The sequence below is a fragment of the Manis pentadactyla genome, chromosome 18, assembly GCF_030020395.1.
Source record: "Manis pentadactyla isolate mManPen7 chromosome 18, mManPen7.hap1, whole genome shotgun sequence".
NCBI lineage: Eukaryota > Metazoa > Chordata > Mammalia > Pholidota > Manidae > Manis > Manis pentadactyla.
The window spans coordinates 16,385,537-16,410,089 of NC_080036.1; the positions used below are offsets into that span (position 1 = coordinate 16,385,537).

The 24,553-nt window shown below is 40.8% G+C and overlaps 1 protein-coding gene across 1 annotated transcript in view; it reads right to left on the reverse strand.

Annotated features, from left to right (window-relative positions):
• Positions 1-1,065: 1,065 nt before the first annotated feature.
• ASB7 (ankyrin repeat and SOCS box containing 7) overlaps positions 1,066-24,553 on the reverse strand; it is a 51,554-nt gene continuing 28,066 nt past the window's right edge. Inside the window, exon 6 of the mRNA XM_036878712.2 lies at positions 1,066-4,406. Within this exon, the coding sequence (XP_036734607.1) occupies positions 4,267-4,406 (140 nt within the window). The 3' untranslated portion in view covers positions 1,066-4,266. The remainder of the gene's footprint in view (positions 4,407-24,553) is intronic.

The window sequence follows — 24,553 nt, forward strand, 5'->3', positions numbered from 1 at the left end:
ACCTTTTCTAGGTAATGACAGAATAACTCATGATAGAATAAAAGACAAATTACCTTCATATTTTAGGAGCCTACATCAACTCGGGCCTAAGTATTAGTGTCTGGCAGTGGACATTTAAAATCCTTATTGGTATTTAAGCTACTGTAAATTCTAACATCAAAGTTTGTAAGACCTGTTAAGAGAACACAGTTACATTACGTTAAATACAGGCAGAGGATAAAAATCCATTTTCTTTTTCATCTTTGAAACCCAATTACATGGGCTGTGGAAATATTTTGTTATCAAGCAGATAACGTGTTTTATCAATAGCTTGTAAGCCATTTTTACAAATTGTCTATCAGCTGAAAAAACAATATGCTACTTACATCATTGGAAAAGGAATGACCTCAAGATTTCCAAGCAACACAGCTATTTTTTAAATCTGAACTCCCCTGCTGATCATTAGGAATAGTTTCTAATGTCCCATTCTTGGCCTTCATCTGTGCCAAACTCTGGACAAGTTTGCAACAAGGTTATAGTTGCAAAACACCAGATTTCTGCAGGGGGTGCTAAATTGCCTGTCCTCTCTTTCTCTTAGCACACCATCATTCATATCAGTCTGAGGTCTCTCCTGAATCAAGCTGTGCTGAGGTTCTGTAGAGGAAGTGTGAAATCAAACTTATTTTGCTTCTGTCTCCTACAGGCTAAAAAACTACCTCAGATTCATTGCGTTCACTGCATTCACTGTTCTGTGCTTACAAACACTGTCGTCCAAGTCTATCCTCATTCAGGGGTGGCAGGTGTCAGGCAGAGGGAAATTCAGCCCAGAAAGGCTCAGTGCTGGGTCAATACCCTCAAGAATGTGATAGTCCTTCATTGGTTGGTACTTGCAGGATGCATTAACAAAAGAGGCAGGGAGAGAACTGCCTTATCTGATCTAAAATCGTGCTTTTTTCTGTATCACACTCTTACATAATTCCCAAACCTAAAATGTGGATGAATGCAAGACAAATCTTTTTTTCATTTCACCCAGTAGCTTGAAATACTAAAAAGTTAAGGCCGACTAGAAATAAAACACAATTCCAGTATGTTTTAAACCAGATTTAAGTGTTTTTTTTAATTCAAATTGACCCAAAGCAAAACTTACATTACAAAGCAAGAACAAAATACATTATGATATAACACACTAGTTGTTACATGAAAGCTAAATTTTGTGGGCAAAGGGCCTCATCCCAATCACATTCTGGGCTAATGAGCAATTCTGCAGGGAAGTCAGAAGCTCAGTTTTTGTATGGTCCATTCTGGTACTCAAACTACACATTCTTGTCTCTCAGGGTGTGCGTCTGACAAATCACTCTAGGCTCCCCTGTGCTCCAGATGTGTTCTCCTGCTACAGCCAGAACACTGAATTCTCTAGCGGAAATGCTGTTTCCAAGCATGACTGATAATGAATTAAAAAAAACAAAACAGTCAAGTCCTCCAAACTAACAAGCACGGATTATTCTGTAGGAAATTGTGTAGAAAGATGAGAATTAAATAATCTAAAAAACACTCTTACTCTGCTGTACATTTATAAACACAAATATTTACACGCACACACAAAAAGCTTCTGTTTTCAAAAGATGAGGTTTGCAGTTCATTAGTGATCATAATCTTTTATGAGCCAGTTTCTTTGGTGTACTTGTCAAATGTATTTTTATAAAGGTTTAGTAATAGGCTTTAAATGATACATTTCAAAAGAAACATAGAGGGATCAGTGACAAATTTGATACTAGCCTGAACACTTCAGTCAAGATTCTAGAAAAACCAATCAGCTGGTTTCTGAAATGCTTGTTATGGACTGCAGAATGCTTCTCTACCAATCAAATTCAATTGTGGATCTGCACATTCATCTATGCAGTCCACGAATCACTTTGAGACGTTTTAGTCTTTGTTAAATGTTATGTGATGGGATTTTATTAACAGCAAAAAATAAAACATTCTTTTTAAGCTTCCCGATAAATCAAACCTCAAACAATAAATAATGGAATTCTACACTTCTTCATTAAATAGAAATTTCAATTCCAGGAAGAGCTCTCATAATTTTTTTCTGAAGTTGCAGCAGCAATACAGAACAAAGAATTTACCTTAATCTGATCTTTCTACTGGGAATTCCCTGACTCAAATCCAGTGGTTAGCTTAGCTTGGAAATCTCTGAATGGTAGGTAAAAAAAAATCATTTTAAATTACCTGGATAAATACATACACATACATGAGGAAATAAGCCGTGTGAACTTGACGTTACTATCACGTTCAGTGTGCAGGACCCTGGGCACCCTCCAACTCCTTGTCCCCCTGGGCCTGGGGTTTTAGGGAGAGTAACACAATTTATTTCTGGCCATGCCATGTCCCTGGTGCTACTAGCATGTCTTAACTCTGACCTGGGTATTGGTTTAAAGAATGAGAACAGCTCAGCCCCTATCCAGAACACCCATTTCTACTCATCAGGCTCCAGTTACAGACTGGGGATGGTTACAGACCTGGCTACATTCTCACTGGTTCCCTGCAAAAGAGTCTACAAACCCTATTAGGGGTCCCGCCAAGCAGATGCGTCCCAAAGCTGCCTGTTCTTCAGAAGCCTGTATACTGCCCTGGTGCAAGCAGATCAGACACTCTGATGCCACAGCTGCTCTGCACCCACAGCGGCCACAGACTTTGTGCTTGAGAAGGCATCACCGCTGGCTCTGGAAAAATGGCAAAGCCACAGTAAGCCTCCTAAAGCGGCTGAGCTATACTTCTCAGGCGAAACCGTTTTATCCTTAACAACTTGAAAGTAGATATTCAGGCCAAGAGAAGCCCCTCATTTTGTAAACTTCTGACAACAAATTTATTACTAGTGTGTGAATATTTGGAAATCTCCCAAAGCACTAAGAACAATACTGGGATATTTGAAAAGGTTTTTCTGAAACTAGTAGGATGACAAATCACGCACAGAACAGATCTTCAAGAGCACCATCACAGAGCCCCAATGCCTCTGGAAGCTTTTGCACTGTTGTGACCCTTTATCATATCCATGTTCATACCGCAAACATAGGCCCAATCAACCCAGAAAATCAAATAACTGTCCTAAAGAGCTTTACTGTGTAGAACCTTAAAACAGATAGGAAAAGTTTAATTAGCATATTAGGAATTAACCCGTCTTACAAATATGCACCCATTAGAAACTGTACCCTTTAGAAATTTTTTAACCAGGAAGGAAAACAAAAAGCAAAAAAACACCATGAAACCACCCTGAATTCTCATTTAAGCATTACAGCCAATGGTTTAACAATATTTTGGGCTATTTTTAGAGAATACTCTACCACCAGGACATGAAGTTTTCTACTTAAAGTGAAGTAAAAGACAAGGCTTAAAAAGGAAATTGCAACTGACATACTATGGTTCTGCAATTAAAATTAAAGTGGCAGTTCCTGTTCTCACGGGCATGTCAAAGCCGGCTGCGGAATGAGGAACATCAAGTGAAATAATGGATAAAATACACCAGAAGGAGTATTGCACTGGAGGCACTGCTTCAAAAACAGAATACACTGGCTTTATAAAGTTATTTTCTTTCCCATTAATTTTTTTAAAAACACAAGTCAACTAAGAAGTTGAGACCCAATGTCTCTGGGTAGTGTACTACTGTTGTTTAAAAAAATAAGTTAAAAACAAGAGCACACCAACAGGAAAGCAGAAGAACTGGATTTATGTCATCTGAAAGCTACATTCATTAGGAAAAGAACAGTTTGAAACAGCCAATTTGTACTCATTAAAAATGAATGAGGTGACAGCATCACTTAAAAAATTTCTTAGGGCATTTTCCAGTAGAACCCAGGACCTCCCCAGGTCAAACTGTGCCTCCGAACTTTAACAAGTGCTCTGCTGGTTTACAAAATCGTGCACGCCAATGAACCCATAAATTTGGAAAGGGTAAATTCTCCACTCAAAACTTGCTTGTGTCATTTTGGAAAAACGATTCTTGTAAATGCAATATTGTATAGAAAGCTTGGACCTCTTGAACTTGGACCAAGGAACCAATTAAGACCTTCAAGCATGTGGTGTGTGTGTTTATATATATATATATATATATATATAAAAATCCCTCCCCTACAATGAAAACCAACCAAACAAAACAAAACCTAAAAGTGTATACCTGCTTTCTGACTTCACAGCAAATCAGAAATTGCATAGGATATACTTTGTGCAAGGCCAACAGCCTTTTAAGTATATGGAATATAACTCCTAACCTCGCCCACAGTTCTGTGTATATCAGATATCATCAAATTTGTGTTTTAAGTAGTCTTTCATGACCTTGGCAATTGGTAGTTCATCAAGTAGCTTTAGATTTTGGAGGCCTATACATTGTCGAATTTTAATTCGGCACAGGTCCTGCAAGTTTCTGGGCTGTCCTAAAAAGACAGAAAAGAAAGAGAATGTTACAAAGCTACAAAGCACAGCGTGGCGTTCAGGCTCTGAAGGGAACTGCTCATTTCACTGGGAACTGGCTCTATGGACTTCACATGCAAAGAATTAGATGCCAATGAAGAGGCATCTTCGTGTGATGTCTCACTTGATCCTTTCCACAGCCCTGGATGGTCAATTTTCACCTCCATTTTACAAATAAAGACAATAAGTATCAGAGTTTTAAGTAAATTGCTCAAAGTTGTAGGAGCAATTACAGCCTTTTAGACAGACTAAAACCAGCTCTTCTGATTGTTAAGCCTCATATTCTTTCCATTACAAATCAGAAGGCCGGTTCTCATCTCGGCGAGGCTTCTAATATGCAGAATGAACCTGTGTGGGCCAATCATTCCTGCTGGGCCTCATTTCTCCATCTGAAAAGCGAAGGGAGTAGGCTAGCTGCTCCCTAACGGGGCTCCTCCTTTCAGCCCACTGTCTAGGACAATCAGACCCAGACCCGTAACAATCCCTAGGGGCTTTCGCACACAGTACCTGCCTGCTGGTTCACTGTGACTCTGGACATAGCAGGGCCTTGGTTCTGGGGATGACAGCCTAGACTGGGAAGGCTGGGGTGGGGCAGAAAAAGCACCCCAAACTATTCTGAATTCATGCCTCTTCAAACCTCACACCTTGACCATCTGCCAATAAACCTCTGCTATAACCCAACTCAAAAGAAAATTACAAAATCCAATTTGTTTCACTGTCGAATACTATGTGTTACCAAAACAGCACAGATGACCATAAGTACAAGGAAAAATTCTCAGCAACAGTACATCAGCAGTGTTTGGATTCACATAAATTCTGCTTTCTTATCAAATGGGAGTAGTAATACGCACTAACATATATGGAACGCACACTCTGTCATGTATTATAAGCTCTTGACACATACGAACTCGTTTAATCCTTTATGAGGGAAGTACTTTGATCATAATCCCCATTTTACAGACTTCATCTCAAGTCTCAGAGAAATCAACACACTCAAAGTCAGGTAGGACGCCAGACTTCAGCAATTCCCAGACTTCTTGGTCTCAAAACCCCTTTATGCTTTAAAAAATTATCGAGGACCCAAAAGAACTGTTTATGTGGGTTACAGCTATCAGTGATTACTATCCTACAAGTTCCAACAGAAAGTTTAGAAATACTAATTAATTCACTTAAAAATAAAAAAAGTAAACCTATTATATGTTAACATATATAACATTACTATGAAAATAACATTTTCAAAATAGAAGAATGGCATTCTTTCACATTTTTGCAAAACTTTTAAAGGTTTAACTTAATGGATGATAGCTGAATTCTCATATATGCTTCTGTATTTAATCTGTTGTGATGAAATCATATTTAGCCTTGGCAAAAGTGTATTCACACTTATGAAAGAAGGAATGTGAAAAAGGCAAATCACGTCTCAGCATTATTGTGAAAATCATTTTGAACTCAGATACACCTCATTTTGACCTCAGATGAAAGGGTCTCAGGGAACTGCACGAGTCCCCAGGCCACACGCAAAGAAACACGGCTATACTTAGTCCTTCATCACTTACACAAATTGTACTTGTTTGTAGTGATCACCATTATTCAGCATAATATAATTCTTCATAAACAAGAAAGGCTCCTTAAAACTCAGACTTCTGCTCTGTAAGGCCTGTATGAACACAGGCTTTCCAGTAGTTACTTAAAACCTGGTCTCTGAAGAGAATCATAGCAGAAGCCACTGCTTTCACACAAATGTCTGTAAACTAGGGTCATATGTAAGTACAGATCTCAGCACACAGATCCATGCAGGGCTGTCACACACACACACACTCAGGTATCTCTTCAAGTACGCTTTCTCCATCGTCCACACCTCTGCTAAAAGGGAACTTCATTATGGGAGACAAGGTTCAGTTCTCCATCAGAAACTCTTCGGAGCGCCTACCCACAACCACTTAATGTGGCCCGTGACTTTACGGTTATTTGGTCATTACCTATTAATGCCCGTCTTCCTCACTATACAACACGTGTTCTGGGAGGGCAGGACCACTTCTGGCTGCCAAGGTAAGCCCAATGCCTGACACAATACTCAACATGTATTAGCTGAACAAACGAATACTTAATAGGCTTGCCCTCAAAGCATAAAACAGTCGACTCACTGTAAAACAAACCCATGTCAACAACAAATCATTTTCTAACCTGTTTTGAATTATGTTTCATCACTATGGATGGGCTCCCATTAGAAGAATAAATTAACACTCATTTTTCAATAAATGCTGATAGTATTTGATCTGCAAATGCAAACCAGAATACAAATTAGATGTGAATCTTCTTTTCTGTAAGTTAAGAATTTGATTTTCCTAATAGATGGCAGGTTCTTTTCTAGTACAATATTAATAAAAACAAACAAAATGCATTCAGGCAAAAAACAGATGAGGATAAAGTTGACACATAAAAGCAAACATGCATACTAAAGTGAAACGTACCCAACAAAGTGGAAAGACTATGTTACTGGAATTTGCTTAGCTAAGGTAAGAAGGGAAGGAGACAAAAGGTTACATAATGGGGCATTGTCTGATAGTCTCGTTTTGTGGCAGTTCGCATTCTCCAAAATGACCACAGTACACCTCCTATGCCTAAAGCTCTTTTTTACAATGTGACTGGATACTCCCATCATTATGGGATGAAGCTTAGGTTCCAGATCCTTGAAACTGGGCAGCCTCGTGACTGTGCCTGAAGTGATGCTCTGTGGCTGCTACGGCTAAGCCGTAAAAGGTGACGCAGCTTTCACCTGGGTCTCGGAACATCCGCTCCTGGAACACCTGCCACAAAGGAGTCCGGGCAGACTGTAAAAAGGAAGTGGGGTCACGGCCCCACCATTCTGGCTGAGCTGCTAGCGTCCACTTGCTGGCCACCTGAGGGAGCCATTTTGGGTGAAAACGGAAAAGCCCCCGTTAAGCAACTCCATGTGACACTGGGCGAAGCAGACGAGTGAAATGACTATGACTGGTTAAGACACTAAATTCTGCAGCAGTAGATAACCGAATGAGACTCTGGGCCCTAGAAGGAGGGTGCTGCCATAAAAAGAATTCTAAAATATGTGGCTTTGTCACTGGGGCCAGGCAGTGGTGGGAAGGGCTTTGAGGAAGCTGTTGGCAAGGCTTAAAGGTAAGTGTTTTAGAAGTTACTAGAAGCTGGAGGAAAGGAGCCTTTCATTAGCAGTAGAAAGTTTGGCAATACTGTCACCTGTGGTATGTGGCAAAAAATGCCCTAATGATCTAGTTCGGAAGACTTCCCAGGCAAAACACTGGAGGTGTAACTGGCTCTCCTCATTGTCTATGATAAAATGCAAGAGGGCAAAGATGAGCTGGCAACTTTAATTCAAGGGATGCAACTACAAAAACACTACCACCCTCAGAAGTCATCTCTGCCTGAAACCTTCCTTGGGAAAAATGCACTTTCTATGCCTAGATATTGTGAAGTTTTACTCAGTTTACTACTGATTTTTTTCCCTTGTTAGACAGTATGTTATGGCAACATACTGTGGGAGAATCTGATCTTTTAAAGATTTCTTGATCATGTGTGGTTCCTGTCTGCAGAAGGACCTTTAATGGTAGAGGCATATCATAGTGGTTAAAGGCATCAACTCTGGAGCCAGGGGACATGGGTTTGACCCCTAGACACACCACCCACAGTCTGTGATCTGGAGCAATCTCCTTAGATCTCCTTAGCCTCTGACTCAGTCTCCTCATGCACAAACTGAAGACAACGGTACATACATCACAGGCTTCATAAACATAAAAAGAGTTAATTGTGGTAAAGTGCTTAGAATAGTACCAGGCACATGGTAAAAGGCTATATAAGTATTTGGGAAATAAATGTTAAAAGAGTTAAGTTTTAAATACTTGCAAAGATAATGTTTACATCTCCTTCCCAGATAAGCACAGGCCTCCTACTTGGAAACTGAAGTCTCCATCTTTTTGGGGTTAAGACAGTTAAGAAAGCTGGTTGACAGGTTAACAGCAAAGGAACAATTAGTAATCCATTACTGAGAAACAGTCCTGGGCAGACTGCTAGAAATCGTATTCTGGAAATCACTGCATGAGTTGAAATGGGCAGATGTGTGAGAACCTTAACTGTATAAAACCTGTACAGTGATCAAGTGGGGGATGCCATTATGCTACTGACCCACAGAGGCACAGACAGTAACTCATCTTGCCAGGGACCAGCACTGAGGGGAAAGTGGGCTAAGTGACAGAGTAATAATAAGGAGTACTCACAGACATTATTGTTATTTCTAAGGCTGACTAAGGAGATACTTTTTCAGGAATATCATTTTAGGATAGAAGATTATAATTGAAAAAGAAGTACTTTCTTGTCAACACATTACTCAAAAGCATTTACTGAGTACCCCTTGAGAACTCAAAAGCACACTGTCCCAAAGATTTAAAGGGTGGGGGCGGGGGGAGGAGGAAAGGTCAGAGGAAAAGAAGGCAGAGAAAGAATAAAGGGAATGAAAGCAAAAAAAAAAAACAACATACACATGCACTGTGTTTACTGGGGTCCTGAACAGTCATTCCCACCCTGCTAAATAACAACTGCCTTGTCCATGGGGGTGCCTGGGGGGACCCATACTAAGAGTATAATTTAAGCAATTATGAACATTTTGGGGGATGGAGAAACACTACAGGTATTCATCCTAATGAACTACAATGGAATACACAATAGTTCAAAGGGTTACCAGTCTTCCCATTTGGTAAAGACGCCCATCATTAGTAGGAATTGGGCTGGCGTGAACCAGGAAATCAGCTTTTGAAGGGTCTGGTCTAGCAGAAATTACAAAACCAGGCAGCAGTGTAATTTAGAAACTATCCTAAACTGCCTCCTTTTGATATTGCCATTACCACCTTTATGATAGGCTAAGCTTATTTTTTTGGATAAAATATTTATAAAGGTACATAGGGAGGCAAGACATTGTCTCATAACCAAAAGGAACAAAATGAAAGCAAAACAAAGTCCCAAAGTTTTCTGTGAGGTGGACAGAGACCAAAGGAGGAGGAGACGGTGTGAAGCAGCAAAAAGCCTCCTCTGGACTGCTTTACAGAAGCTGACCTGTTCCTTAAGCATCTCTCCATTGTAGGTCAACATCTGGAAGGGTCTCCAATACCTCTTTGCTGTATCTCAGCTTCTCATTTTAAAGTTCTAACCATAAACACATTTTATTCCCTTGCTCCTTCCTCTGAATTCCCTTCACAGGGTGTGAAATGTGTTAAACAAACCTTACTTTATAGGACAAAGTCAGTTTCTAGCGTACCTTAAAATAAAAATCACTGTATTGTAAAATAAAAAGCTACTCTGATTTAACTCTTAGCATCCAAATACATACACTATTAGCCTTGAAGCCATTTGTCCACTGGCTACATTTTTTCCACAAGCAAATGAGCTCTGACCTATATTTTCCATTTGCATGAAGACAAACAAAACCACGTATTACTTCCTAATAACTGGCAAGAAATCTCTAGAAGCCCACATTAAAAATACAAAATAATATAAATATGATGGAAAAAGTACAGAATAAAGTAATACTTTACATAGCAAAGAACCTTAAAATATAGTATATTTTGATTTAAAACTGCTTTCTATTTATTTATTTTCTACCTTAAGTGATTTTAATAACTGGGATTGAAAAACCTAGTAAGACTACAATGTAGATTCTGGCCATTATCCCCAACTTATCAGGAAAAAAACCTCAATACTCAAAAATAACCTTAAACTGTGTTACACAACTATTTCTCCAAAGAGTTCTACTAGGTTAATACTGTTTTGAGAAGTCAGTCTACCAAAAAAAAAAAAAAAAAAAAACACCAAAGAAAGTGATTAAAGGAGTATTTGAAAAGAACACAGGAGCGAAGGGCACCTGATAGAGAGGTGGTGTTCATCTGCTCATCTCCTCACATACCTGTTGCTGTACTAGATTTAGCTGAGAAAGCCACAGCCTAAATTTCACTTTCTTAAAATTAAAAACACTAAAAAAAAGGAGTCATGATTTGTATTCTTACTTTTTTCACACTTGAAACTTTGTTTTTCAAGTTTAACTCCTGCAGCTAAAACATAGTAGTTGACTATTACTGACAGTTAAGCAAAAAATATTACAGGTCACTGCAGTGTTTTTAAAATAGTATTTTTAAACACTTGTGACAGATGTTTTAGAAAGCAACAAGCTTACGTACTTGACAGATTACCCAACTCAAGTCCCATCTACCTAATCTCTTCCTCTTAGAAATATGAGTTATTTAATTCCTTAAAACATACAAAATGAAATACAACCCTGTCCTACCTTTTACACGCTGCTGAAGCATACAGAGTGGCTGCTTCAAGTCTTTGAAAAGCAACTACTAGAAACATAGATCAGTGCATCAACTCAGACTCCTTCGGATACTAAACACAAACCCAACTAGCACATTCTCCGCCTGAAGAACAATCTACACAGTGGCTGAAATAGGATTAAAAGATACTGTGTAAAAGTAAGCTGTTTAGCTAATGAACGAAGTCAAATGGCTAATTTACTCAAGGCTTCTTGGCACTTGTGATATGCTACTGTACATCTTGAATCTCTGAAACTGGGATCAAGAATTCAGAGGACTAGTCTTCAAAACTGATTGGAATGGTGAATCTGTTTAACCCCTACAGCATCCCATAGAACCACAATTTTATAGACAAAGTTCAAAAATCGTTGATTCCTACAGATCGTAAACATGCTGGGATAGGGCAAGCAGTAATTGAACGCATTCATTTTACCCACAGATTGTAACTGCAAACAGAAATATGTTTAAGAGTCATCAAGTACTAAAGACATTAGGCTAACAGGGAGTCCTTAAAAATTTGAATGTAGAAATTGCACACAGCTAGGTCTCCAATTTTTAGTTTTAGGACCTCTTTCTTTGCACTCTCAAAACTGGAGGACTTCAAAGAATTTTTGTTTATGTGGGTTATACATTTGCCATATTTAGAAATTAAAATTAAGACTTAAAAAGTTTTTTTTAAATAGCAGTAATAAATTCATTATCTGTTGGAATAAATTTTTACGGAAAAAAGCTGGTTAAGGTTTTGTAGGAAGAGTGGCACTGTTTTACGTTTTGCAAATCTCTCTTAAGGTCTAGCTTCCTAGAAAACAGCTGAATTCACAGACCTGCTTCTACATTTCATCTGTCGTAATACGCTGTCTTAATTGAAGTAGCTGAAGAAAATCCAGCCTCACTCTCTTCTGTAGTTGAGAAAGGAAGGAATATTTTAATAGCCTTTTTAAATAGTGGATCTTCTTTGATACGCCACCAAAATTCAACAGGTGGTTTTTCTTAAAGGCTAGTTTAAATATGGAACCTGAAAGTAAATCAATGAACATTTTTTTTTTTGGTATCATTAATCTACAATTACATGAGGCATCTTTACTAGACTCCCCCCATCACCAAGTCCCCCCAACAAACCCCATTATAGTCACTGTCCATCTGCATAGTAAGGTGCTGTAGAATCACTACTTGTCTTCTCTGCATTGCACAGCCCTCCCCATGCCCCACCCCCACATTATACATGCTAATCGTAATGCCCCCTTTCTTTCCCCCCCACCTCCCTTCTCCCTCCCTTCCCACCCACCCTCCCCAGTCCCTTTCCCTTTGGTAACTGTTAGTCCATTCTTGGGTTCTGTGAGTCTGCTGCTGTTTTGTTCCTTCAGTTTTTGCTTTGTTCTTATACTCCACAGATGAGTGAAATCATTTGGTACTTGTCTTTCTCCGCCTGGCTTATTTCACTGAGCATAATACCCTCTAGCTCCATTCATGTTGTTGCAAATGGTAGGATTTGTTTTCTTCTTATGGCTGAATAATATTCCATTGTGTATATGTACCACAACTTCTTTATCCATTCATCTACTGATGGCCACTTAGGTTGCTTCCATTTCTTGGCTATTGTAAACAGTGCTGCGATAAACATAGGGGTGCATCTGTCTTTTTCAAACTGGGCTGCTGCATTCTTAGGGTAAATTCCTAGAAGTGGAATTCCTGGGTCAAATGGTATTTCTATTTTGAGCTTTTTGAGGACCCTCCATACTGCTTTCCATAATGGTTGAACTAGTTTACATTCCCACCAGCAGTGTAGGAGGGTTCCCCCTTCTCCACAACCTCACCAACATTTGTTGTTGTTTGTCTCTTGGATGGTGGTGATGCTTACTGGTGTGAGGTGATATCTCATTGTGGTTTTAATTTGCATTTCCCTGATGACTAGTGATGTGGAGCATCTTTTCATGTGTCTGTTGGCCATCTGAATTTTGTCTTTGGAGAACTGTCTGTTCAGCTCCTCTGTCCATTTTTTAATTGGCTTATTTGCTTTTTGTATGTTGAGGTGCGTGAGCTCTTTATATATTTTGGATGTCAACCCTTTATCGAATCTATCATTTATGAATATATTCTACCATGCTGTGGGATGCCTTTTTGTTCTATTGATGGTGTCCTTTGCTGTACAGAAGCTTTACAGCTTGATATAGTCCCACTTGTTCATTTTGTTTCCCTTGCCCGGGGAGATATGTTCATGAAGAAGTTGCTCATGTTTATGTCCAAGAGATTTTTGCCTATGTTTTTTTCTAAGAGTTTTATGGTTTCATGACTTACATTCAGATCTTTGATTCATTTCGAAATACTTTTGTGTACGGGGTTAGACAGTGATCCAGTTTCATTCTCTTACATGTAGCTGTCCAGTTTTTCCAACACCAGCTGTTGAAGAGGCTGTCTTTCCCCATTGTTTGTCCATGGCTCCTTTATCATATATTAATTGACTGTATATGTTTGGGTTAATATCTGGACTCTCTATTCTGTTCCACTGGTCTGTGGCTCTGTTATTGTGCCAATACCAAATTGTCTTGATTACTGTGGCTTTGTAGTAGAGCTTGAAGTTGGGAAGCGAGATGCTCCCTGCTTTATTCTTCTTTCTCAGGATTGCTTTGGCTATTCAGAGTGTTTTGTGGTTCCATACAAATTTTAGAACTATTTGTTCCAGTTTGTTGAAGAATGTTCTTGGTATTTTGATAGGATTTGCACTGAACCTGTAGATTGCTTTAGGCAGGATGGCCATTTTGACAATATTAATTTTTCCTAGCCAAGAGCATGGAATGGGTTTCCATTTGTTAGAGTCCTCTTTAATTTCTCTTAAGAGTGTCTTGTAGTTTTCAGAGTATAGGTCTTTTACTTCCTTGGTTAGGTTTATTCCTAGGTATTTTATTCTTTTTGATGCAATTGTGAATGGAACTGTTTTCCTGATTTCTCTTTCTGTTAGTTCATCGTTAGCGTATAGGAAGGCAACAGATTTCTGTGTATTAATTTTGTATCCTGCAACTTTGCTGAATTCAGATATTAGTTGCAGTAGTTTTGGAATGGAGTCTTTAGGGTTTTTTATGTACAATATCATGTCATCTGCAAATAGTGACAGTTTGACTTCTTCTTTACCAATCTGGATTCCTTGTATTTCTTTGTTTTGCCTAATTGCTGTGGCTAGGACCTCCAGTACTATGTTGAATAATAGTGGGGAGAGTGGGCATCCCTGTCTTGTTCCCGATCTCAGAGGAAAAGCATTCAGCTTCTTGCTGTTAAGTATGATGTTGGCTGTGGGTTTGTTGTATATGGCCTTTATTATGTTGAGGTACTTGCCCTGTATACCCATTTTGTTGAGAGTTTTTATCATGAATGGATGTTGAATTTTGTCGAATGCTTTTTCAGCACCTATGGAAATGATCATGTGGTTTCTGTCCTTCTTTTTGTTTATGTGGTGGATGATGTTGATGGATTTTCAAATGTTGTACCATCCTTGCATCCCTGAGATGAATCCTACTTATCATGGTGTATGATCCTTTTGATGTATTTTTGAATTCGGTTTGCCAATATTTTGTTGAGTATTTTTGCATCTATGTTCATCAGGGATATTGGTCTGTAATTTTCATTTTTGGTGGGGTCTTTGCCTGGTTTTGGTATTAGAGTGATGCTGGCTTCATAGAATGAGTTTGGAAGTATTCCCTCCTCTTCTACATTTTGGAAAACTTTAAGGAGAATGGGTATTATGTCTTCTCTATATGTCTGATAAAATTCAGTGATGAATCCATCTGGCCCAGGGGTTTTGTTTAGTTTTTTGATTAACGATTCGATTTCTTTGCTGGTAATTGGTCTGTTTAGATTTTGTTTCTTCCTTGGTCAGTCTTGGACATTTGTATTTTTCTAGGAAGTTGTCCATTTCTTCTAGGTTTTCCAGCTTGTTGGATAGGGATTTTCATAGTATTCTCTAATAATTTTTTGTATTTCTGTGGGGTCCAACGTGATTTTTCCTTTCTCATTTCTGATTCTGTTGATGTGTGTAGATTCTCTTTTTCTCTTAATAAGTCTGGCTAGGGGCTTATCTATTTTGTTTATTTTTTCAAAGAACCAGCTCTTGGTTTCATTGATTTTTTTCTATTGTTTTATTATTCTCAATTTTATTTATTTCTTCTCTGATCTTTATTATATCCCTCCTTCTGCTGACTTTGGGCCTCATTTGATCTTCTTTTTCCAGTTACAGTAACTGTGAGTTTAGACTATTCATTTGGGATTGTTCTTCCTTCTGGTAAGTAGGCCTGGATTGCTATATACTTTCCTCTTAGAACTGCCTTCGCTGTGTCCCACAGAAGTTGGGGCTTTATGCTGTCATTGTCATTTGTCTCCATATATTGCTTGATTTCTGTTTTAATTTGGTCATTGATCCATTGATTATTTAGAAGCACGTTGTTAAGCCTCCATGTGTTTCTGAGCCTTTTTGTTTTCTTTGTAAAATTTGTTTCTAGTTTTATGCCTTTGTGGTCTGAGAAGTTGGTTGGTAGAATTTCAATCTTTTTAAATTTACTGAGGCTCTTTTTGTGGCCTAGTACATGATCTATTCTGGAAAATGTTCCATGTGCACTTGAGAAGCATGTGTATCCTGTTGCTTTTGGGTGTGGAGTTCTATAGATGTCTGTTAAGTCCATCTGTTCTAGTGTGTTGTTCAGTGCCTCTGTGTCCTTACTTATTTTCTGTCTGGTGGATCTGTCCTTTGGAGTGAATGGTATGTTGAAATCTCCTAAAATGAATGCATTGCATTCTATTTCCTCCTTTAATTCTGTTAGTATTTGTTTTACATATGTTGGTGCTCCTGTATTGGATGCATATATATTTATAATGGTTATATCCTCTTGTTGGACTAACCCCATTATCATTATGTAATGTCCTTCTTTATCTCTTGTTACTTTCTTTGTTTTGAAGTCTATTTTGTCTGATACAATTACTGCAACACCTGCTTTCTTCTCCCTATTGTTTGCATGAAATATCTTTTTCCATCCCTTCATTTTTAGTCTGTGTATGTCTTTGGGTTTGAGGTGAATCTCTTGTAGGCAACATATAGATGGGTCTTGCTTTTCTTTCCATTCTGTTATTCTGTGTCTTTTGATTGGTGCATTCAGTCCATTTACATTTAGGGTGATTATTGAAAGATATGTACTTATTGCTATTGCAGGCTTTAGATTTGTGGTTACCAAAGGTTCCAGGGTAGCTTCTTTACTATCTGTCTAATTTAGCTCTCTTATTAAGCTATTAAAAGCACAGTCTGATGATTGTTTACTTCTCTCCCTTCTTATTCCTCCTCCTCCATTCTTTATATGTTAGGTGTTTTATTTTGTACTCTTTCGTGTTTCCTTTGACTGCTTTTGTGAATAGTTGATTTTATTTTTTGCCTTTAGTTCGTATTTGCTTGGTCTGCTTTCTTTGTTGTGATTTTATTTTCTCTGTTGACATCTATTTAGCCTTAGGAGTGCTTCCATCTAGAGTAGTCCCTTTAAAATATCCTGTAGAGGTGGTTTGTGGGAGGCAAATTCCCTCAACTTTTGTTTGTCTGGGAATTGTTTAATCCCTCCTTCATATTGAAATGATAGTTGTGCTGGATACAGTATTCTTAGTTCAAGGCCCTTCTGTTTCATTGCATTAAATATATCATGCCATTCTCTTCTGGCCTGTAAGGTTTCTGTTGAGAAGTCTGATGATAGCCTGATGGGTTTTCCTTTGTAGGTGACCTTTTTCCTCTTTCTGGCTGCCTTTAATACTCTGTCCTTGTCCTTGACCTTTGCCATTTTAATTATTATGTGTTTTGGTGTTGTCCTCCTTGGGTCCTTTGTGTTGGGAGTTCTGTGGGCTTCCATGGTCTGAGAGACTATTTCCTCCCCCAGATTGGGGAAGTTTTCAGAAATTATTTCTTCAAGACACTTTCTATCCCTTTTTCTCTCTATTCTTCTTCTTCTGGTACCCCTATAATGCGAATATTGTTCCATTTGGATTGGTCACACAGTTCTCTTAATATTCTTTCATTCCTGGAGAATCTCTCTCTGCTTCAGCTTCTCTGTATTCCTGTTCTCTGATTTTTGTTCCATTAATGGCCTCTTGCACCTCATCCAGTCTGCTCTTAAGTCCTTCCAAAGATTGTCTTATTTCTGTAATCTCCATCCCTACTTGCTTAGCTCTTGCATATTTATCTGCAGGTCCATCAGCATGCTTATGACCTTTATTTTGAATTCTTTTTCAGGAAGATTGGTTAAATCTATCTCCCAAGGCCCTCTTTCAGGGGTTGTCTGGATAATTCTGGCCTGGACCAAATTCTTTTGCCTTTTCATGGCGATAGAGGTGGCTGTAGGCAGGTAGCATGTGTGTCAGCTGGGAGAACAAAGTCCTTTCCTGCTTGCTGGTCGCCTTGCCCTTCTCCACTGCCTGTGTCAGTTACCTGCACTCCTGGAGCAGCCTCTGGATTAATCCCCTAAGCTGCCATGGGCGGGGTCACCATCAGGGTAGCCCAGAGCCCTGCAGGGAGTGGCAGGCGTGCTGGGTGTGCTCTTCTGTGAGAGCGGCACCCCATTGTGCCTTGCCCCAGTTTCTTCTGCCTGCTCAAGGCAGCTGTGTGCTGGAGGTGGCCTTTGGGTCTGGCCTGGGCAGCTGCACACCAGGAGGAGATTCTGGGCAGCTGCTGCAGGCGTGCCCACTCCCAGGCCACTCCACCACTGCCCCAGGCACGCACGGCCGCTCCCTGACTGCTTGGCTGCCACCGCGGGTGTGCACGGCCACTCCCCAGCCACTCCTCCACACCGCCGCTGGCCCGTGAGCCTGCTCCTGGGCCGCTTGCCACCACTGCTCTCAGGTTACTGGGTCGCTGTGTCGGGGGCCATGCTGGCAGGGGTAACGACTGGAAGGCTGCTTATCGCCATGAGGGGCTTCAGAGCTGTGCTGCTGCCAGGGGATTAGAGCGCTTGGAGTTCCCCAGGATTCCCAGATGCTGGACTGAGTGTGCCGGGAGGATTCCGTCCAGCTGTGAGGTCCCTGTCCCTTTAAGACTGTCAAAAAGCACTTGCTTTTCTTTTGTCCCAGGGGAGCAGGTTGCGGGGACCTGCTTGCAGATTTTGCTTTTCCGTTTCTCTAATATCCAGCACACTGTGCACTGTGTGTCTGCACTCCTGGTGCGGATTACTAGAGCTGGTTGTTTAGCAGTCCTGGGCTTTCACTCCCTCCCCGCTCCAACTCTTTTCCTCCCACCGGGGAGCTGGGGTAGGGGGAGGGCTCGGGTTCCACCAGGCCGCGGCTAGTGTCTTACCCTCTTCGTGAGATGCTGAGTTCACGCAGATGTAGATGTAGCCTGGCTGTTGTACTGTATCCACTGGTCTCTCTTTTAGAAATAGTTGTATTTGTTGTATTTTCAAAAACATATATGGTTTTGGGAGGAGATTTTCACTGCCCTACTCACACTGCCATCTTGGCTCTTAATGAACATTTTGTACTCTTTCCCAATAATATCCAGTGGTCTATCTTGCTGTTTGAATGGACCTTTTACCCAGGTGCCCCTGTAACATCATGCACTAGTCACTTGGAAAACACTGGTTTACTGGGTTGTGCAGATCTTCCCAATGCTGACCCAGTTCATTATATGGTATCAAAAAATCATTTTTGTCAACATCTACACTGATCTCAAAAAAGTCTATGTATTGGGAAACTTACAATGAAACAATGACAAACACAAACTTCAAAATTCTAATTTGCACTTGAAAGCTCAACTTTATGACTTGCTATGAATAGCATCAACTGTTTTCCTTAAGATGATAAGTGGACTTTATTCCTTTTCGAGAACATGTCTGCCACATGTCCAATACTAAACAGCTATGATTTGCCTGCCAGTCAATCTTTCAGGTAAAAATGATGTTCCACAAAAAAAGCTGCCGGTTTAGCTCAAATGAATTGTTGAAGTGCGTCTCCTCGATTTAATCATAACACTTTGTTTGGTATGCAGTAGGAATGCTTTTTTCCCATCCCACAGAATATTAAAAAGGTATACACTCAAAGGGGTAAGGTTAAATAAAATTAATTTTACTACTTTGTCAAAGACTTTCCTAAACGGAAGTAGAATTCTCCATACTGAGACTGTCTGGTGGTGGAGAACATGAGTTCCTGCACCCTCTGGGGCCACTGCCTTAATTAATGCCAAAGTGTCAGCAGCTGTGCCTGCCCCTGCTCTGACACCGTCGGTGCAAATGTCAGTGCTGTTAAAAAGGCAGGAACATCTTAGTACTGTCAGGAAATTAGTTTTGACCTCATGGGCACCTAAAATGGTCTTGAGGACCCCCAAGAGTCCACACTGTGAAAACCACTATTCCACATGAATCCAAAGGTAAAATAAAATCACAAGCAGCAGGGAATCACCTCCTTTAAGAACAGTTTACTGGCAAGCATTTTTAAAAGAGAGGGACCCCAGGAACTATGGTCTAATTCCCCCATTTTTCATGGGAGGAAACTGAGGTCTAAGAGGAAGAGGAAGGGGGAGGCTAAGCAACTTGCCCAAGTTTTAGAAGGCAAGTCAGAAATGGGGTCAAGAGCCCATTAGCTGCTCCCTCACCACCAGATTCAGCTGACTGAATAGCACCTCTGACGGAGGCACAGCTGAGAGATTTTCAGGCTGGCATACCGGAGACACATGCCTCTGAATCCCAGTGGGCAAAACCCTACTCAGCCCACGGGGCCATGGATAGGATGTGTTTCACTTTTTAAGTAAAATGATAAAACCTAATGAACAGACTTGCAGTTTCAGCTCTAACATGTAAGGAGTCTGGAAGCGATCACTCCTGCCCTTAGAAGTAGAGAAGGATGAACAAACTCAAAGTGACTCACTTGGGCCCCGCGGTGAGCCGACTCCTGCCCCACCCGCCCCCATTCTCCCCATTTCACCAAGACATATTCTGGAGGAGTATCAGGGGGAGTTGTGAGTGGGCAAAACTAAGACACACTCATGAAGTTGCAGTGCAGGGAGAGCAGCCCACGGAAAGGCCGAGATCTAACCAGAAGCGTACAGACCCCTGGCCCTCCCCACACCTTTCTACCACACCAGCAGGGCTCGAGTACGATAGCAGTACCTTGTAACTGACAGAGCAGCAGACTCTCCGAGGAGGAGTGTGAGGGAGGACCAAAATCGAGAGGGAGGCAAACCAACGACACTCGTTGAGGTGGAAGCCTTGGGCACCTGCAGCTACAGCGGACGTGACACCCAGTCCAACTCCTAACGAGATTTACATAAACCCTCACACTTATTACCTCCGTTCCTATTGCTCGACATATCACGTCTAACTTCAGTAAATTACAAGACACACTAAAAGGCAAGAAAAAACAATAGAAGAGACAAAAACAAGCATCAGACCAGACTTAGCTATGACACAGATGTTGGAATTATCGGACAGGCAATTTAAAATAACTATGGTTGCTAAGTTAAAACTGATGAGAACGTTAGATGGTAATAGTAAGATCTTGCCTGTCAAATGCCTGAATGAAAGAGCAGCTATGCAGAAGCAGTTTTCACACACAGTGAGGACAGATATAGATGTCATTGGCAAAGGGAGGGTTGGGGGACAAGATGACCCCTCCAATGGTTCTGAACCTTGCTGTTTATACAAATTTTTGATTCCACTTTTCTTTTTGAACATTTCTACAATCTTTTCTTTACCTCTAGCTAGAGAATATTAGTTCATTCCCATAAACCTCACACACAGTGAGGACAGATATAGATGTCATTGGCAAAGGGAGGGTTGGGGGACAAGATGACCCCTCCAATGGTCCCGAAACTTGCTGTTTATACAAATTTTTGATGCCACTTTTTCTTTTTGAACATTTTCCTCTTCTACAAAAAGGGTAAAGCCTTCCAATGAAAAGATTTTCTAGGTAGGCAGCACAACACAGACAGACCTTTTCTGCGAAGTCTGGCCAATTGAAAATGGAAGCTGCCTACTTCCTAGTGGCATTCTGCAGCAGGGAGCCTTCTACTCAAGGCTATGTCTACTCTGACTTGACTCCGTGTTCTAACACTGTCCTTCAACTTCCATACCATACGCCCAAAGAACTGCGAGTACCAGCATTCTGGAATCCGCTCCCTTCTGTAGAGGTCCCTGCCTGAAGTCATTCCCTACCATGTGCATAATTTGAACTTGAGAATTCACAAGTGGCCTTTCCCCCAGTCCGTTAAATTCTTCATTACTTCTTTCTGGACAAAATTCCAAGCATGCAGGTGGCTAAACTCCCATTTTTTTCTCCCTGTAACATTAAAAGTTCTTTCTAGTCACTGCCCAAGGTTTAGCTTTTCTTTTTTAAAACATTTTATATTCTGAATAACTCCTTCGTCCACACACCGATCAGGGGAGTATACACTGTGGGGCAGGGGGATGATAAAGGGGAAAAAAAGCACTAGATTATAATCTGATTGCTCATTATGAGTTCTATTATTATTTAACCATCTCCTTAGGGTAAGCTTTCCTTTGAAATAGTCTTTCTCAAAGTTTTAATACTTTTAACATTTTCTTGTGTTTGCCCTTTTCTTGTGCATAAATGTTAATTTTCTCCATTGAATTGGGCAAACATTTCTACAATCTTCTCTTTACCTCTGGCTAGAGAATATTAGTTCATTCTCATAAACCAGAGCTCACATGATCCTCTTGCCTCTGGTGTTTGTGCAAACAAACATTACATACAAATTACCCTACTTTAATTAATTGCTTGCACAACCCCAAGAATGAGTGTCTTCTTCAATTTTGTGCCCTAGGCATTTCACTTGCATCACCCAAGTCCCAGCCCTGGTGCAAGGGGCTGTTTACCTCCTGAGTCGGGACCTGGCCCCTCAGTGGACCTCATCAGAATGCCTGCTGCTGCTCGGTCCTCACTGCCAAGTCTACCTGTCCCTGGTCACACCTTCACTGTTCTCTCTGTTGTTGTCCCTTTGGTTTATTTGTTCCATTCTCTCTCTTTTAAAAGAACTGAAGAACAAAAACTGGTTTCTCTTTAAGTAAGCAGGAAACACCTTTCCTTCTGCAAGGTGATCCTCATTCTTCACGTATGATCTTTGGCTCTTCTTCGCTGTGTTTATTGTTCCAGGGCACAAAGAAGCTGCTCCCTCACTTGCCTGGCTTTCTGGAGAAGACCACACTGAATTCCAGCCATTCTAGAAGGCAGAGGTTTTTGGAAGTCTGGCTGAAGGTAAACAGTAACAGCAGGTATTCACGGCTTCTCCGTCTACTCATGATCAACAAACACCAGCAGATTCTACTTTATTCCTAAGCTACTTAGTTTGCTGTTTTTATGCAGTGTGTATCAGAGCTTTTATGGTCATTTTTCTAAAAAGCCTCAGTAGCTTTTGGATTCTAGGATTATGACTGTCTTCAACTCTTCCAATTTAAATAAATTGCTTCTAGTCAAAATGATGCAATGAATAGTAAAGAGGCCCTAAATAAAGACCACCAAGTGGCATTTCTGCTGTCCTTAAATTCAGGAGTCCATGTTCTGGGATTAGAAGCCAACAGCTCGGTGCCTGGAGCTCAGGAGCACGGCAGTGTCCGAGGCTGGAAGGAGCTCAGGGCTTTGACGACGCTCCCTGAACTGGCCAACCCTCTTTCACTGGTTCCTGAGGGAGATCTCAGTGAAGAGCCCCAAAGGGCATCAGCTACAGTTGAACCTTCTGGCACATAATTATTACTAGGAAAAGAAAATCTAATAAATAACACAAAGGTGAAGCAGAAACAATTTGCTTCTGGCGGGAAACAGCACCGGAGAGTCGAGAAAGAATGAATTACATTGAGACTCCTGAGGACGAAGGCTAACTGCAGCCTTCAAAGGACAGATGGCCTGTGTCTTCTGAAAAGCATACCGAGTTCACTCGGCCACCGTTCTGTCAGGAAGCGGTCCGTCGACTCACACTTACTGAGGCCCTAATAGCGCCAGCCCAGCTCTGTGTGCTGTGGAGAACTCAAACACAAAGAGACGGTCCCTGCGGATATTTCTATCTGCCCCTAATGTTGAAGGTGCATGTGAACCTTTTTCACCTCGACAGTCCTCCTCCCCCGCAGGACTGTGCTGGCACAGAGCAGTCCCAAGGCTGGGGACCCAGGGCCACTTCTCCCACCCCATTCCCTCACTGCATGTCCCTGAATGCAGACCACATGACAGGCTGCAGGGTGGGAAACAGTAGGAAAGGGTAGAGTAAGAATTTAAGGGATTCACTCTTGGTAGCAAGCCAGCCCTTGCTGTTCATCACCCTCATTTAATTAAACATTTTATTTTAAAAAGCATATATAGCACATAAAATGTGCCAGCCACTGTTTCAACTGTATTATAAATACTAACTCGCTGAATCCTCACCACAAGCCTATGAGACATATGATTATCCCGACGTCTGACACGGAACCTGAGGCAGGGAGCATTAGGTAACCTGGCCAAAGTCATGGCTAATTAGTGGCAGAGTTCGGGCCGTCTCGCTCTAGTCCTTGCCGCTAACCACTGAGCCAAACAGTGAACGAAAGGCGCTGGTGCATTTATGCAATAAACCTTCCTTCCCGGAGGCAGCCATACTAATTTAACCTAAGTCTCCAGTATAGAAGTTAAAATAACAATAGCAACAACGAAAGATACTCAGAATTTATTAAGAATATGATATGCTTTATGGCTATGTACCATACAGAACGCTAACTTCGACTTCAAGGGTAATCTTATCTTTCTCAACACCAACACCCCTACCAGTCTATAAATGAAAACTGCTAGGAAATTTGCTGATACAATCAGTATTTGAAATTTCACTTCAGTCTTTTACTAAAATGTGGCCTGAATACGAAGAGTCAGAGCAAGCTGGTGAGAAACCAGCACACACACCCAATCTCCCGTCTCTGGAGATGTCTATGCACCTCAAAAGATTTCTGCAAGGGACCACCTACCGGTCAGCCCAAGATACCTCCGCCAAAGTAGCAGATCTGTGCCGTAGGACACAGACACCACTGCGCTTAATGAAATTAAATAAAATTAGAAATTCAGCTCCTCAGTGGCATCAGCTACATAAAAAGTGCTCAACAGCCACATGGGGTTAGTGTTAACCATACTATACAGCACAGAGAGAGCATTTTCATCATCCAGAAAGTTCTATTGGACAGCCGTTAGACCCTAAGTATGATTTCTTGTTAAGCGTTAGTCACAATGCACTTCACAGTAACAATTTCATCTTTCCCTTCTTATGAATACATAAAATTCAAATTACACTTCATTTCTTCATAAGATTTCTACTCCCAAGTTCAGTTCCAAGGGAGAAAGTGGACTATTTATAAGCACTTGCCCCCTCCCCACCCACCAACTGCACCTTGTACCCAGAATGTATTTCTTCTTCCATAATAATGATTGAAAGGCAATCAGGTGAGGGAAAGGGAATTCATTAAAAGTGCTGCAGACAGCAAGAATCAAACTTCTGTTTATACACTTAAAGCTTCATGCTGGATGTTAAGCTCTGAGACATGTACTCAACCAGCCATAATGAGGCCCAACAAGACAGGGTGGCTACGTCCACACCCTCATCAGAACAATACAAACACATGCACCGCTACGCAAGATGGGCCAGATACTACCAGGATCTTTGAAAAAAAAAAAAAATGCCCACACAAAAACAGGTTGGACATATAGAAGCTGTGTGGGCCAGGGACAGTGCCACTGAATTGTCCACTGAGAGCAAACCTTACAGTAATTTCCAGCATTTTTAACCTGCA